This window comes from Scyliorhinus canicula, unplaced genomic scaffold, assembly GCF_902713615.1.
Source record: "Scyliorhinus canicula unplaced genomic scaffold, sScyCan1.1, whole genome shotgun sequence".
In the NCBI taxonomy this organism is placed as follows: domain Eukaryota; kingdom Metazoa; phylum Chordata; class Chondrichthyes; order Carcharhiniformes; family Scyliorhinidae; genus Scyliorhinus; species Scyliorhinus canicula.
The window spans coordinates 7,025-23,926 of record NW_024055494.1 but is presented as its reverse complement, the minus strand read 5'-3'; the positions used below and the strand labels follow the sequence as shown (position 1 = coordinate 23,926).

Below are 16,902 nucleotides of genomic sequence, written 5' to 3'. Positions count from 1 at the left end.
CATCATTGGATTTGGAACATGGAAGGAAAAAGCACCGACTACAGTGGGGGGAAGCTGTGCCCTGTGTGTGGACAAGATTTCAACCAATCATCTGGATTTTTGGAACATAATTGCAGTCACGACAGGGCGATGCCTTGGAAATGTGGTGACTGTGAAAAGGGATTCAATTTCCTATGCCAGCTGGAAACTCATCGATGCAGCCACACTGGGGAGAAGCCATTCACCTGCTCCCAGTGTGGGAAGGGATTTGGTCACACATTCACTCTACTGAGACACCAGCAAATTCACACTCAGGAGAGGACATTCATGTGCACTGTGTGTGGGTTGGGATTCAATTGGTCAACCAACCTGGCATTACACCAGCGAGTTCACAGTGGGGAGAAGCCGTTCACCTGCTCCCATTTTGGGAAGACATTTGCTCACTCATATACCCTGCGGACACACGAGCGAGTTCACACTGGGGAGAGGCCATTCATCTGCTCCCAATGTGGGAAGGGATTCACACAATCATCCCACCTACTTGCACATCGATACATTCACACCGGGGAGAGGCCATTCACCTGCTCAGTGTGTGGGATGGGATTCAGTCAGTCATCCAACCTGCTGAAACACCAACAAATTCACAAGTAACTGTTATGATTGGATTATGCTGTTAATCATATTCAGGATTGAACTATCTTCATTTGAGTCTGTTTCTGCTGAATTGAAAAATACCTCCAGCTCAGTTATAGCTGTTAATATAGTTGGTCTTGGAAAGGGAGGATTTGCAGTTAGGAAACACAAACTAAACATCGTATCAGCATCTAACACCCACCGAATTTATCGTAAATTGAATACCTTTGGATTTTGAACGTGGAAGGAAAAAGCACCTTTTACAGTGGGGAGAAACCGTACATGTGTTCTGTGTGTGGATGAAGCTTCAGTCCATCATCTGGCCTTTCGAAACATAAATGCAGTCACACTGGGGAGAAACCGTGGGAATGTGGGGACTATGGAAAGGGATTTGATTAGCCATCCCAGCCAGTAGTTCATCAGTGCACTCACGCTGGTGAGTCGCTTTTCACCTGCTCTGAGCATGGAAAGGGATTCACACACTCATACCACTTGCACGCACACTGACATGTTCACGCTGGGGAGAGGCTGTTCACCTGCTCCCAATGTAGGAAGGGATTTGCTCATTCCTCCAATCTGCTGAGACACCAGTGAGTTCACACTGGGAGAGACCATTTAAATGCCCAGACTGTGAAGAGTGTTATAAAGATTCTGGGGAACTGATGTCCCATTAACATGTTCACACTGAAGAGAGACCATTCAGATGCTCTCACTGTATCATAGAATTTATAGTTCAGAAAGAGGCCATTTGGCACATCGAGTCTGCACCGGCCCTTGGAAGGTGCACCCGACTTAAGCCTATACCTCCACCCTAACCCCGTAAACCAGTAACCCCACCTAAACCTTTTGGACACTAAGGGCAATTCAACATGGCCAATCCACCTAACCTGCACATCTTTGGACTATGGGAGGAAATGGGAGCACCCGGAGGAAACACAAACAGATACAGCGACAATGTGCAGACTCCGTACAGACAGTGACCCAAGCCGGAAATCGAACCTGGGACCCTGGAGCTGTGAAGCAACAGTGCTAACCACTGTGCTACTGTGCCACCCAATCAGCAGCTTACCACTCAAAGGACTGGGTTCAGACAATCATCTCACCTCACTGTACAGCAGCGTCTTCACACAGGGGAAAGGCCATTCACCTGCTGCCAGTGTGGGAGGGGATTCACTCAGATTCCAACCTACTGATGCACCAGCAAGTTCACAAGCAACTTCAGTGACTGGATTGTTTTGGGAATCGCAGCTTGGACTGAACCATATTCATTGGGGTATGTTCCTCCCACAAGTCCCGAAAGACATGCTTGTTAGGTGAATTGGACATTCTGAATTCTCCCTCTGTATAGTAGGTGGATTGGCCATGATAAATTGCCCTTAGTGTCCAAAATTGCCCTTCGTGTTGGGTGGGGTTACTGGGTTTTGGGGATAGGGTGGAGGTGTTGACCTTGGGTAGGGTGCTCTTTCCAAGAGCCGGTGCAGACTCGATGGGCCGAATGGCCTCCTGCACTGTAAATTCTATCTATGCCCGAACAGGGGCTGAAATGTGGCGACTAGGAGATTTTCACAGTATCTTAATTGCAGTATTCCTATAAGCCTACTTGTGACAATAATAAAGATTATTATTATTATGATGTTCATAAACTCCAACCCTGTTGTAAGAAATTAAATTCTGAATAAAAATCAAGTCAAATCAGTTTGTGTTAATCATAGTTAATTAATTGGCGGCACATTAGCACAGAGTTAGCACTGTGGCTTCACAGCGCCAGGGATTCGGGTTTAATTCCTGGTTTGGGTCACTGTGTGGAGTCTGCACAACCTCCCCGTGCCTTTGTGGGTTTGCTCCAGGTGCTCCGGTTTCCTCCCACAAGTCCCGAAAGACGTGCTTGTTAGGTGAATTGGACATTCTGAATTCTCCCTCAGTGTACCCAAACAGGTGCCGGAATGTGGTGATAGGGGATTTTCACAGTAACTTCATTGCAATGTTTAAGCCTACTTTGACAATAATAAAAATTATCATTATTATGACTGTGGAATTAATTGGATGAATCTTCCAAAGAGCCAGCACTGGTATAATGGGCCAAATAGTTTCCATCTGTGCTGTATCATTCCATAGAATAATTAATATTCAACAGGAACAGTAGTAGGCCATTCAGCCTTTCAAGCCTGGTCCTCCATTTCATAAGAAAATGGCTGATCCAACACTAAGTCCACTTTCCTCCCTTCTCTCTATAACCCAGATTTCCTTAAATTATTAAAAACCTATTGATCTCAGCCCTGAAAATGTTCAAGGACACAGCCTCCAAAGCTTCCCAGGGGAAATAATTCTTTGGAAGAATAAATTCTTCCTCAAATGCTTTTATTCTGCAACTATGTCCTCTGGTCCTACATTCTACCATGAGTGGAAACATCCACCCAATATTTATCCTGTCTAACCCTCTACAAATCTTGTATGTTTCAATCATATCATTTCTCATACTTCTGCACTCCTCGGAGTACAGACCCAACATGTTTAATCTTTACTCATATTGAAATGTCTCCATACCTGGGATCATTGGTGTAAATCTCTTCTATACTGCCTCAGATATATATTATATCTTTCCTTAAATGAGGGGACCAGATCTCCCTTGAAATAAACAGCAGCATTACATTTGCCTTCCCTATTACCTTCTGCTCCTGTATGCTAATTTCTGAGTTTCATGAACTAGAACCCCAAGTCCCTTTCTGCTGCAGCTATCTGCAGTCTCACCATTTAAACAAGAATCCGCCTTCTCATTCATTCTTCCAAAATGAACAATCTCACATTTTCCCTCATTGAATTGCAGTTCAGCATCAGTAAATAGAGGAGAGGAACCAGTGACTGTGAGATTGACGCAGACAGACTTAGCACCCTGAGAGAAGGAGTTAGGGAAAAGTTGGAAAAAGTTTTAAAAACTCATCGTGTACTGATAGGAAAATAGAGGTATTTTAGAAATTGAATATAGCAGCGCAGATATTCACAAGAATTTATGTGTTGTATTTCTTAATTCGCTTCAATTGCTGAACAAAATTAGTTTTCTTCTGTTTGGATGCTTCAATGGCGCTGCCGTTACCCAGCATTCCACGCGCTTGTGAACGTGCCCTATTCACTCTGCGGGAGGTCAGTGCGCAGGCTCAGTGCTGAGCTCTCCGGAACATGCGCAGGCTCACCTTGCCCAGAGGCGGGTGAGTGCGGGAGAGGTTATTGTTAATGGGAGGGAGGAAGGGAGCCGGGAGGTGAGGGTGAGGGTGGGGAGGGAGCGGAGGCTTCATAAACACCCGGGATAGGCCCTAAGCCCAAATATCACCTCGCAGGCCCGGGGTTTGTAGGTTGGAGGCTTTTTCCTGAGAATAGGCCCAGGTTTAAAAACCATCTTGTTTCAGCTGGAGCAGTGCGCATATGGGACTTTTTGGACACGTAGCTGGAGTGGGCGGGGCTTCGGGATCCCAGTGACCAGGAGAGAAAATCTTTGACTCGTTGATCTTCATATCAATCTGCTAATGGGTGGGAAATGCCTCAAGTGGTAAATAACGGCTGATTATAAGAGGAGGCCGAATGGATGTGGAGGCTCCATAAACACCCTGTGGAGATTCCAGGATAAGATTAAGAATCTAATGTTCAATCCTGCGGGGCAACATCCGGGAGACTGGACCCATTTGTTTGGGGAGGGGACAGTGCGCCTGTGCAGTGCACCCTGTCCTGACAGCAGGAGGAGAGAATGTTGCGAATTTCTCTCCTGGACTGACAGTGTTGGGTTCTGGAAACTCCTTTTACAGGGGGGTTAGAAGGGGAGGATTTACACACAGTAAACTCAAACCAAGAGAAATATTTTTCTCTTCTGAATTTTTAATCCTGCACTGACAGTGATGACTTTTTACAGGACATTAGAAGAGCAGAATTTTAAGGTGGAAAACTCACCCAAGATTCACTTCAAACACTGAGAGTCACTTAGTTCATCAGTACCCAAATGTAAGTGTTTCTGTTTTACAGAAGGTTAAAGATTTAAACATTTGTGCAGCTGGAAATAGGGTGGAGCAAGATTTGCAAACCAGGATGTTACTTAACCGGGGCCAGTAGGTCAGTGAGAACAGGGGTGATGAGTGAGTGGGACACAGTTCAGAGGACATGGTAGCAGATATTTGGATGAACTCAAGTTTGGCAGGTTCCCTACCCTGAACAACATCACTGAACCAGTTTGGTTTTTACAACAATCCAGCAGTTTTTATGGTCACTTATTCCTCGTGCTGGCCCCACAAGTGACCAGATTCATTCGGCTCAGTTTTACAACCTGCCCTTGTCTGTTTGTAGGTTTGCTCTTACACCATTTTCTATTTTTAATCAATTTCACAGGGTATTAGAAAGGGACAATTTGCAGTTTGGAAACTGAAACCAAATATCACATCAGGATCTGATTGAGTCGTCCAATTTATCGTAACCTGAATATCTTTGGATTTTGAATATGGAAGGAGAAAGGACCATTCACAGTTGGGAGAAACTGAACACGTGCTCTGTGTGTGGACGAGACTTCAGCCAATTATCTGACCTCTGGAACCACAAGTGCAGACACAATGGGGAGAAAGCATGGACATGTGGAGACTGTGGGAAGGGATTCAATTATCCAGTTGAGCTGGAAACTCATCGGCGCAGTCACACTGGGGAGAGACCGTTCACCTGCTCCACGTGTGGGAAGGGATTCAGTCTGTCTTGCAATCTGTTGGCTCACCAGCGTGTTCACTCTGATGAGAGACCTTTTAAATGCCCAGACTGCGGGAATTGCTATAAAAGTTCTGGGGAAGTGATGCGCCATCAACGTATTCACAGTGACGAGAGGCCTTTCAGGGGCTCTGACTGTGGGACTGGGTTCAGGCAATTATCTGACCTCACTGTACACCAGCGAATTCACACTGGAGAGAGCCCGTTTACCTGCAACGAGTGTGGGAAGGGATTCAGTCGGTCGTCACGCCTGATGACACACCAGCGAATTCACACTGGAGAGAGACCATTCTCCTGCGCTGTTTGTGGGAAGGAATTCGCTAATTCTTCAGCACTGCTGAAACACCAGCGAGTTCACACTGGGGAAAGGCCATTCACCTGTTCTGTGTGTGGGAAGGGTTTCACTGGGTCAACTGACCTGCTGGAACATCAGCGTATTCACAGCGGGGCGAGACCATTTGGCTGCTCCACGTGTGGGAAGAGATTCACTCAGTCATCAACCCTGCAGACACACCAGCGAGTTCACACTGGGGAGAAGCCATTCACCTGCTCCATATGTCAGAAGGGATTTGCTCACTCATCCACCCTGCTGAGACACCAGCGAGCTCACAAATAACTGTTTTGATTGGATTTTGCTGTTTATCCATTTGTCCTTGGGGTTTGTTTCGGAGTTTAAGAAAGTCCAGCCCTGTTATAGGAATGAATATTCCAGTTAACAGTCAAATCAGTTTTGTGCTAAGCACACATTGTGTTAGGACTTTTTAATATCTCCAACACAAGCTAGTTCCTTTTGAAGGGATCTCCCTCTCCCCTCTATTCCCTATCCTCCCCTCCAGAAAGACAGAGGAGCCTTGAATTATTTGAGGATATAATAAGCAGGGTGGATAAAGGGAACCAGTCAATGTTGTGTGTTTGGATTTCCAAAGGCTTTCAGTACGGTACCACATACAAGGTTACTGCAGAAGATAAGAGCTCATGGTGTTGGGGGTGATATATTCGCACAGATCGAGGTTTGGAGAACTATCAGCAAAGAGTGAGTTGGGATAAATGGGTCATTTTCAAATTGGCACACTGTAACTAATGGACTACCCCTGGGATTAGTGATGGGGCCACAACTATCCAGATCTATGCTAGGGCTAAATCGCTGGCTTTGAAAGCAGACCAAGGCAGGCCAGCAGCACGGTTCAATTCCCGTACCAGCCTCCGCGAACAGGCGCCGGAATGTGGCGGCTAGGGACTTTTCACAGTAACTTCATTTGAAGCCTATTTGTGACAATAAGCGATTTTAGTTTCATTTTCATTTCATACACTGACAACACCCAGCTCTACCTCACCACCATCCCTCTCCATTCCTCCACTATCACTAAATTATCAAACTGCTTATCCCACATCCAGTATTGAATGAGCAGAAATTTCTTCCAATTAAAAATTAGGAAGATCAAAGCCATTGCCTTCAGTCACAATTAGAAATTCCCTTTCCTAACTCCCAAGTCCATCCCTCTCCCTGGGAACTGTCTGAGGCTGAACAACACTCTGCACAATCTCCGGGTCAGATTGGACCCCAAGATGAGTTTGTGACCACATATACAGACCAGCACTAATACCAGATATTTCAATCTCCAAACTCTAGCCTGTCTCCACCCCCATCCCGACTCAGATGCTGCTGAAACCCTCATCCATGCCTGTGTTACCTTTAGACCTGATTCCAATACATTCCTAACCAGCCTCTTCCATTCACCCCACTCCCACATGGAAATGTGAGATTATCCTAATCTCTGCTGCCCTTGTACTTTCTCACATCCAAGTCACATTCACTGTCCTCCATTGGCTCCAAGTGAAGTAATGCCTTGATTTAAAAATTTGAATCATTGTTTTCAAGTTCCTCCACAGTCCTGTCCCTCCCTGTCTCTACAATCTCCAGTCCCACCATCCTCTGAGATATCGACATTCTTCTCAATCTGGCTTCTTTGTCATCCCTGATTTTAATTACTTTACTATTGGTGGTGGGGCCGAGGAATAAAACCGAAAACTTCTCCAGCTCCCTCTCCTGATGAAAGATTCCTGTTATTACTTCCTCTCCAATCGAGGTTTTGGTTATCTACCCAAATATCGCCCTATGTGACTCAGCATCAATTTATTCTTTACGAACCTCCTCTGAAATGAAAATCGCTTATTGTCACAAATTGGCTTCAACGAAGTGACTGTGAAAAGCCCCTAGTCGCTGCATTCCGGCGCCTGTTCGGGGAGGCTGATACGGGAATTGAACCATGCTGCTGGCCTGCCTTTGTCTGCTTCAATAGCCAGCGATTTAGCCCAGTGTGCTAAATCAGTCCCTTGAAACATTTTATTCCATTAATTGCATTATATAGATACATATTGTTACTGTTTCACAACAGCCATTTTGCTCAAAATAAGATTCCACAAACTGCAATCAGACTGATTACTGTGGCGCTTCAAGAACCCAGGGGGAAGGGAGTATTCATTTTTTTCATGTTTACAGGGTATATTCAAGAATCAACTTCTTTGTGGTGAGCCGGGCGGTCTTGGTCAGGGTGGAGGGGCAGAGTACGCAGGGATGGTAATCCCAGACTACGCGCCCCATTGGTTGGAGATACAGCTGAGATCGGGATGGGAGCAGAGTCCGGGGTGGAGGCTTGATTCGAGGTTGTTGGCAGATCGAGGGTTTTGTGATAAAGTGCAGACTATGACTAAAGATTATGCAGAATTGAACCAAAATGGGGAGGTGTCGGTGGCTACACTTTGGGAAACACTAAAAGTGGTGGTCCGAGGGGAGATTAGCTTGTTCAAGGCACATGCGGACAGGTAAAGGAGGGAGGTATATGAGTGGTTAATGAAAGATAGTTGAGGTAGATGGGGAGGACTCAAGGGCCCCACCACGGAGGGATTGGTGAGGAGGAAAAAGTTACAGAGGCAATTTGATAGGTTGATGACGGGGAGGGCAGTAGGACAGCTAATTAGGGCAAAGGGGGGCAATACGAATATGGGGAGAAGGCAAGTCGAATGTTGGCACATCAGTGACGGAGGCAGGCCGCATCCAGGGAAATTTGGGGGCTACAGACTGAGGCAGGGGATGTGGCCTTGGAGCCATGAGGCATTTAGGGATTATTATAAGGAGCTGTATAGGGCAGACCCGGGGTGTGAAGAGGGGGACATGGGACAGTTTTTAGATGGACTGGAGTTTCTACAGTTGGAGGAAAAGAAGAGGCAGTGCTGGAGGAGCCCTTGGGGCTGAGGGAGGAAATGGATAGTATAAGGGGTATGAAGTTAGGGAAGGCCCCTGGGCCCGACGGTTACCCAGCGGAATCTTATAAGGAGGTTGTGACGGACCTGGTGCCATATCTCTTGGGAGTGTTTAATGAGGTGTTGGAGAAGGGGGAGCTGCCGGAGATGACGCAGGAAACAATCACATTGATACCACTGAAGGGGTGCCTGTTATACGTTGCAACGGTGGCGGACCCACAATGTGGGTTCGTGAAACTTTGAACTGCACAGGTGGACAAGGCAGGGATGCCTGCTGTTGCCATTGTTGTCTGCACTAACTATGGAGCCACTGGCAATGGCTCTTAGGGGGTTGATAGAGTGGCAAGGGATTATGAGGGGACATAGGGAGCATAGTTGTCACTATATGCGGACAAACTGCTATTGTATATAATGGACCCGCTGGAGAGCATGGAGAGGATTATGGGCCTGTTGGGGAAGTTCGGGGCGTTCTCAGGATATAAGTTAAACGTAGGGAAAAGTAAAGTGTTCCCAGTGAACGCGTTGGGTCAGCGAGCCAACCTAGGTGGGGTTGCCATTCAAAGTAGCCAGAGACAGGTTTAGGTATCTGGGGATTCAAGTAGCGAGGCAATGGGCGATGCTACATAAATGGAATTTAACAAAGCTGGTGGAGGAGGTTAGGGAGGATCTGAAGAAATGGGACATGCTGCATTTTACTCTGGCAGGGAGGGTCCAAGTGGTGAAGATGAGAATTTTGCTGAAGTTCCTATTCATATTCTAGACACTTCTGATATTTGTACCGAAGGCCATCTTGTGAAAACTGGATATGATTATTTCAGATTTTGTATGAGTAGGGAAGGGGCCAAGGGTAAGAGGACCCTGTTATGTAGACACAGGCAGAAGGGAGGGTTGGCTTTGCTGAACCTGCTGCATTATTACTGGGAGGCAAACGTGGAGAAGGTGAGGCAGTGGCGGAAAGGAGAGGGGGCAGAATGGGTTAGGGTGGACGACGAATCCAATCGGGGATCCAGCTTGAGGGCTATGGTGACAACGGCTTTGCCAATGGTGCCAAGGAAATACGTGTAGAGCCCAGTGGTGCAGTCTACAGTAAAGGTCTGGAAGCAGCTGAGGAGGCATTTCAGGATACAAGGGATGTCAGTGTTGGCGCCGCTGTGTGAAAACCATGGTTTCAAGCTGGGGCGGAGGGGGTGGGGGAGGAATAGACGGTATGTATAGTAAGTGGAGAGAAGTGGGGCTGGCTCAGGTGAGGGTTCTGTACCTGGAAGAGAGATTTCCCAGTGCAGAGGAACTGAAGGAGAGGGTAGAGATCCTGAGAGGAAGTTAATTTAAGTACCCATAGGTAAGAGACGATGCGCGGAAACTTTGGTAAGAGGTTCCCAGGTTACCGAGGTACACCCTGTTGGATTGATTGCTGCTTCCGGACACGGAACGGAGGGCAGGACTGAGAACATATACAGGTGGCTGGGAGAGCAGGGAGGTGAGCAGGTGATGAAGATTAAGGAGAGGTGGGAGGGAAGGTTGGAGGGAGATAAGTTCGGGAGTATGGAGTGAGACATTATAAAGGGTAAAAGCAGCTGCCTCGTGCACAAGGATGAGCCAGATACAGTTCAAGATTGTACACAGGGTGCACATGACTCGGGCAAGAATGATTGGGTTCTTCCAGGGGGTAGCAGATGAGCATGAGAAGTGTGGGCGGGTACCATGCACAAATGTTCTGGGGCTGCGAAAAGTTGGAGGGTTTCTGAGAGGGAGAGATTGCGATGCTAACAAGGATAGTGGAGGAGATTGAGCCGGAGCCTTTGGGGCGATATTTGGCATATCAGAGAAGCCAGACCTGATGGAGGGGAGGAAGGCCGATGTTGTGGCCTTCGCCTCCCTTATTCCCGGTGAATTTTATTGGAGTGGCGACCACCGGGTGTAGCAGCCTAGCTGGGTGACTTGTAAGACTTTCTTTGGCTGGAAAATATCAAATATGAATTAAGGGTTTAAGTGGAGGGTTTTGAGGCAAGGTGGGGGATGTTTGTGGCCATTTTTGAGGAGCTGTTCCTTGGGCGGGGGGGGGGGGGGGGGGGGGGGTGAAAAAGGGGGAAAATTTGAACAAACTATAATGTGCTGGGAAGTTCAATTCCGAATTGTTTATGTTTTGTAACTTTTATTTAAGTTTGGAATAAAATACATTAACCAAAATCAGACTGATTAATCAAGTCTTTTTGGTGGTAATTGAAACATGGACATTGGTCCCACTGCCTCCCTTGTGGACCATATATGGGGTTAGTCCATTGAATCCCTAGAGTACAGAGGGAGGCCATTCGGCCCATTGGGTCTGCACAAACCCAATGAAAGAGCACCCGACATAGGGCCACTCCCCTGTCCTATCCCAGTCACGCCACCTAACCTGCACATCTTTACACTGTGGGAGGAAACTGGAGCACCTGGAGAAAACCCACACAGACACAGGGAGAACATGCAGACTCCGCACAGACAGTGACCCAAGGCAGCTTTGACAAAGACGCATCCAGACTCGAAACGTTAGCTTCCCTTTTCGCTCCACAGATGCTGTCAGTCCTGCTAAGATTGTCCAGTATTTTCTGTTTTGGTTTCAGATTCCCGCATCCGCAGTAGTTTGCTTTTATCTACAACTTTATATCAGTTACAAAACTGAACAAAAGTTCTCGTGTTCGTTTAGCACCCTCCGAGCATATCAAAGTGATCAGTCAATTATGGATTTTGGAAGGAAAAATGAAGAGAGGCAGTATGAACTAAATAGAAACATAGAATCTCTACAGTGCAAAAGCTCCATCAGCCATCTGAAAGAGTACCCTACCAACCCATTCCCCCACCCTATCCCCTGCAACCCCACCTAACCTGCACACTAAGGCGTTTTATCATGGTCAAATCACCTAACCTGCATATTTTTGGACCATGGGAAGAAACCAGAGCACCCGGAGGAAACACATGCAGAAATGGGGATAACATACAAACTCCACATAGTCATCCAAAGCAGGAACTGGTACTGAGGAAGTTCTGCTGACATAACCACTGTGTTGCATGTAAATGGTACATATTTAAATAAGGTGCCGCAATAGAATATCCTGGGCATTACTCTCCCAAGATAGGTGCACTATGGACTGAACATTATTCCACCCCTCTGTTCCCACAACGGGATAATTAATCCATCCCAGGGCGTGAGATCCATAAAACTGAGCGTTCCAGTAACAAAGAGAAACACCTCTTAATAGAGTCCTGTTTTGTAGCCATCTCTCCATTCATTCTACTTCCTAGACTTGGACTCAACATATTTTGTCGACTGTACATTCTGCAGAGACAATGGACCAGTGAGTGGTTGGAGTCGACACTAAGCCCTGTAGCAGGTGGATTGATACAGTGGATTTCTCTGTCGCATGGATGATGCATTGGCAATAGGGTTTTCACCCCCTTTCCACCTTGAAAAATATATTTCAACCAATTGATTTAAGGCACAAAGAGAGCTTTCGATGATAGGAACAAAAAAACGAGGCCTCCTAACTTTATCTCTTAACGACAGGCCTGCACTGGATTCCAAAAACACAGCGAAGAAACACTTAGCTATTATAATGATTGGAATTAGTAACTGAAAAGTGGGAGCCATCGTACATTTCTGTATATTTTATAAATTGATTTTGATGATTGCCTCTCCGTCTGTAATCTCCAGGGGATGACAAAACAATTTTTCCTGAAGGCTATTCACAGTTAAATGGCAGTTTATTAACCCAGCGGCCCCCGCGGGTCAGAAAGTCCCCTATCAATGATTACAGGCTCAGGTGCGTCGGCGCAGTATCAACTGGTGGTCTGGGCATGCGCGATGGCAGTGGCTGTGACGGACTAAGGCGGAAGAGATGGTTCCTGGAGGCGGTAAAAAGATTGTGGGGGTCGCGGTGGAAGGGGAATCGGGAGGGGGCTGGAAATGTTCATAAACACCGGTGGAAGCCTAAAGCCTCGACTAAGAGCCCACAGGCACCGTGTTAACCCCGCGGTGACAGACCAGGTTGACAGCCGCCCTGACCCAGGGTAACCGGTCGCCATCTTGGTAGAAGCAAAGTGACTGCGCATGTGCGGCCATCTTGGTGAGGGAACAGGAAGTGGAGGCTTCGGGGTCCCAGTGACCAGGAGAAAAATCATTCTGGACCCTGGACCAGCTCCTCTCACACATCCAATAATTTAAATACTTAAACATATTTTTCTGTTGATATTTTTGAAATACTCTCGTACCGTCCACTGTAAATCCTGTATCACAGTGGCAGTCGAGTAAAACTCAGTAAGTTTCAGGATCTGCCTGAAAAGGCAGTGTGATCTGATTCCGTAATTACTTTCAAAAGAGAGGTGGACAGTTACCTGAGGATGAGGAGGTTGCAGGGCTCGGGTCACGAAATGGGAATGAGGGACTGAACAAGTATGCTCTGTCTAAAAGTCAGTACAGGAAAGATGGGCTGAACACCTCTTGTGCAATGCACCTCTGTGATTCTCTAAACCTGGATGGAACCAAAATAAAATCCAAAATCGTTATTGGCCATTTCACTAAATGCAAAGAGTGCACTGTCCATCAAGAACCACTTAAGACGGGCAGCATGGTGGTGCAGCCTGATGTCGAAACACTGCAACTCTCGTTCTTTATTTTTCTCTTTTTCCCCCCGAAAAAATGGGTGTGTAACAATGTAATTTAGCGGCAGGAGCATGTGTGGCCCGGCCTTGCAATCGACCGAAAAGCAGCAGTCACCCGCCTACAAAGAAACCGCTGGCGCTTTCGGATTGAACAGGCAAGCCGTCCATCAAAACGAGAGGCTGAGAATAAAACCCCAAGTGTTAATTAAGTTGTTTTTATGCAAATTCCCATGCCATACTCTGCAAATTTAGATTTGCGAAAAGAAAATTACTCAAAACAAATTTTGTGTTCAAAAAAGTGTCGAAACGGTAGAGTTTTACGGAAGAAAAACTGACATTAATGGGACACAACTTCTTAGCTTTGCAGGGACCCGGAGTAGATCGCGCAGCTTTTGCTGCAGATACGGGCCCCCGCACTTCCGGCTCAGTGGCTGCGCATGCGCACGATGACGTCCTCAAGTTTCCGCGCCGTGCTCCATGGTGAACTCAGACCGTGGAGCTGGACGCAAAAAAGAACCCCCCCAATTGGCCGCGCTCCCGACGCTCAATTCCTGCACAAGCATTTACCAGCCGCCTATAAGGCCCCCCCCCCCCCCCCACCTCCTACAATCTGAGTGCTCCTGACCAGGGCAGCCACAGACTCAGTCCATGGCCACCACGCGAGTATCCTGACCAGCTGGAGCACATTAGTTCCATGCCATCGGGACTTTGGCCAGTCGGGGGCAGAGCGGGCCTCTGGCAATGGCTCCAGGTAGGTCCCAGGCGGGGAGTACGCTGCTTTTCGGGGCCCTTAGAATCGGTGAACCGGCACCAGTCCTTGCGCCGGCTGCAATTTCAGTGTTGCGGTGCAGAGAATCCAGCCCATTGTCTTTTTCCGGAGGGTGTGGAACTTGCTGCCACAGGGACGAGTTGAGGAAAAAAACATGAATGCACTTAACAAGTTGCAGACACGAGAGAGAAAGGAATAGAAAGACCTGCTGAGAGAAGCGATAGACCCATTGGCACTGACACTGGGCACAATTACCTGTTGCTGTATATTGAGTATCATTCTATTTAATCTCCTTTTACAGGGTATTAGAATGGAAACATTTGCAGACATCAAACTCAAGATTAGAGAGCCTTTTGATTTGTCAGGATATGAATATCATCAACCCCTCAATGTGGAAGGAGAAATCTTTGTCTGTTCTATCTGTGGGAAAAGATTTCAAACATCAGTGTGACTGGAAAAGCACTGAGACACACACACCTGAGTGAATGTTCCAGTGAACTGACTGTGGAGCCTGAACCAGTTACACAACCTGGAAAAACATCACACCATTCACAGTCGGGAGAAACCGTACAAGTGTTTTGTGTGTGGATGAGACTCCAACCTGGAGAGACACAAGGACATCGGCACCATGGAGAAACGGTGGAAATGTGGAGACTGTGGGAAGGGGTTCAAATCTCCATCCCTGCTGGAAGCTCATCAACGCAGTCACACTGGAGAGAGACCGTTCACCTGCTCTCTGTGTGGAAAGGGATTTACTCAGTCAGCACACCTTCTGAAACATCAACTTGTACACAGTAATAAGAGATCTCTTAAATGCTCTGACTGTGAGAAGAGCTTCAAAAGCGAAATGGATCTGCTGAGACACCAACGTGTTCACACCGGGGAGAAGCCATTCATCTGCTCCGAGTGTGGGAAGGGATTCACTCAGTCAGCCAACCTGCTCACACACCAACAAGGTCATACGGGGGAGAGGCTATTCCCTTGCTCTGTGTGTGGGGAGAGATTTAATCATTTATCTAACCTGCAGAGACACCAGAGAGTTCACACTGGAGAGAGATCGTTCACCTGCTCCGAGTGTGGGAAGAGATTCCTTCACGTATGGAACCTTGCTGCACATCAACTTGTGCACAGTGATCAGAGACCGTTTAAATGTTCTGACTGTGAGAAGAGCTATAAAACTACATCTGATCTGCTGAAACACCAACGCACTCACACCGGGGAGAGGCCGTTCAACTGTTCTGTGTGTGGGAAGAGATTTACTTGGTCATCCAATCTGCTGAGACACCAGAGACTTCACGAGTGACTGCAGAGATTGGATTCTGCTGTTATTGCTGCTGTGATTACACCTGGGACTGAAGCACATTCCCTCTGACAGCTGGAGTTTGTTTCTGCTGATAATCCCTGTAACTGGTTGGGGTGTAATGTTTTGATATTTGTCAAATGAATTAATGTTGTTTCAGACACACACTTTGTTGATCCTTAATTTGTCCAGGAAAAGAGGCAACTAATTGATGTCCTGTTACACACCGCTCCATTTCTGGGACTTTCCTCCTTTCCAACTCTAGATTATTTCATTTTCATACCTTATTGCTCCCTCAGACAAGTCCCAACTCCCCACACCTTTCAGAGTCTTTCTCCTCGCCTTGAGACCCAGGGAAGGTATTGGTAGGAATTCCGAGATCTCTCGCCATAAATCCCAGTCATTTTCAGCTACAGGACTGAGTGTGTATCCCACAGCATCTCTCTCACCTTCGATGTGTGAATGGAACATCAAGCTTGTAAACCCAATTTAAACCCACTCAGCAAATGTGTTTAACAGGAGCCTGGAATGGAGTCATAAATAGGAGATTCAGGGGTTTATGCCATCTGCATCATTCACCCCATTCTCACTTTGACAAATATGGACTGATCAGAGTGAGACAGCATGGACTTGTTAAAGATTAAGTCATGTCTAACTAACCATGTTGTATTTTGGAGGTCACTAATATGGTAGGTAAGGGAATGTCTATGAATGTTATCATAGTGACTTCCAAAAGTCATTCAATAAAGTTCCACACAATAGACTTTAGCAAGATGGAAGTGCCTGGAAGGAAGACAATATATTATCGGCTGGTTTAGCTCACTCAGCTAAATCGCTGGCTTTTAAAGCAGGCCAGCAGCATGGTTCGATTCCCGTACCAGCCTCCCCGGACAGGCGCTGGAATGTGGCGACTAGGGGCTTTTCACAGTAACTTAATTGAAGCCTACTCGTGACAATAAGCGATTTTCATTTTCATATAACTTCGAGAGTTGGTTAGGAGATACTGGACAATAACCTCCTCTTCATAAACACGTAATCCTGACTGTGAGGCACAGGTTAGTCCAGAGAGATCGATGGGTGGACACAGTCTGTGTTGTCATTTTAATAAAAATCTTACCTTCGAAAAACAACCAGTTCCCAGAAACCAGTGGCAAAATCCTCAAAGAAAAGGAGCTGGGTTTCTGCATGGGGAATTTAAGAGCCTTTAAGGACTTTGCAGCAGAAAGTGGCATCATTCCAGCTTAATGGACTGCCTGGAAAATACAGGAGATTTATCTTTGTTACATCTGCTATTTAATGTGTAATTTATAGTTAATGTTGACTGAATTTAAATTCATATCTAGTTTGTTTCTTTTGGTTGATTGTGAAAGTAAAATGTATAAAAAGTGAAACCTTGTTCATTGGTTTTCTTCTTGTCATTCGGTAACTGTGGTTCTTTTTGTTCTTTGACCACCACAGGGATTGTAAGATGGTGGATTCATTAGGTTTGATCTTTGAGAATTCCTTACATTCTAGAACAGTTCCCAAGGAACCGAAGTTCACAAACATAATCTCACTTCTCAAAAAAGGGGGGCAGCACAGTGGTTAGCAC

The 16,902-nt window shown here is 46.5% G+C and overlaps 2 protein-coding genes across 3 annotated transcripts; both read left to right on the top strand.

The window, feature by feature from the left end:
* The first annotated feature begins 3,796 nt into the window (after nucleotides 1-3,796).
* LOC119960257 (zinc finger and SCAN domain-containing protein 2-like) lies at nucleotides 3,797-6,093 on the top strand. 2 transcript variants are annotated; one of them, XM_038788004.1, is made up of 2 exons: nucleotides 3,797-3,815; nucleotides 4,981-6,093. In XM_038788004.1, exon 2 carries the CDS (start codon nucleotides 5,090-5,092, stop codon nucleotides 5,957-5,959), a length of 870 nt encoding a protein of 289 aa, XP_038643932.1. In that variant the 5' UTR covers nucleotides 3,797-3,815; nucleotides 4,981-5,089; the 3' UTR covers nucleotides 5,960-6,093. The 2 variants fall into 2 exon arrangements, with proteins under 2 accessions (XP_038643932.1, XP_038643933.1); XM_038788005.1 differs by lacking the exon at nucleotides 3,797-3,815 and adding an exon at nucleotides 4,277-4,599.
* A 6,303-nt stretch (nucleotides 6,094-12,396) lies between these two features.
* LOC119960274 (zinc finger protein 773-like) lies at nucleotides 12,397-15,473 on the top strand. Its single transcript, XM_038788020.1, has 2 exons — nucleotides 12,397-12,495; nucleotides 14,313-15,473. Exon 2 carries the CDS (start codon nucleotides 14,640-14,642, stop codon nucleotides 15,312-15,314), a length of 675 nt encoding a protein of 224 aa, XP_038643948.1. The 5' UTR covers nucleotides 12,397-12,495; nucleotides 14,313-14,639; the 3' UTR covers nucleotides 15,315-15,473.
* Nucleotides 15,474-16,902: the final 1,429 nt, after the last annotated feature.

What these genes read in the sequence shown, in the direction of transcription:
- LOC119960257 (XM_038788004.1), top strand. Translation starts at nt 5,090, where the DNA reads ATGGAAGGAGAAAGGACCATTCACAGTTGGGAGAAACTGAACACGTGC.
- LOC119960274 (XM_038788020.1), top strand. Translation starts at nt 14,640, where the DNA reads ATGGAGAAACGGTGGAAATGTGGAGACTGTGGGAAGGGGTTCAAATCT.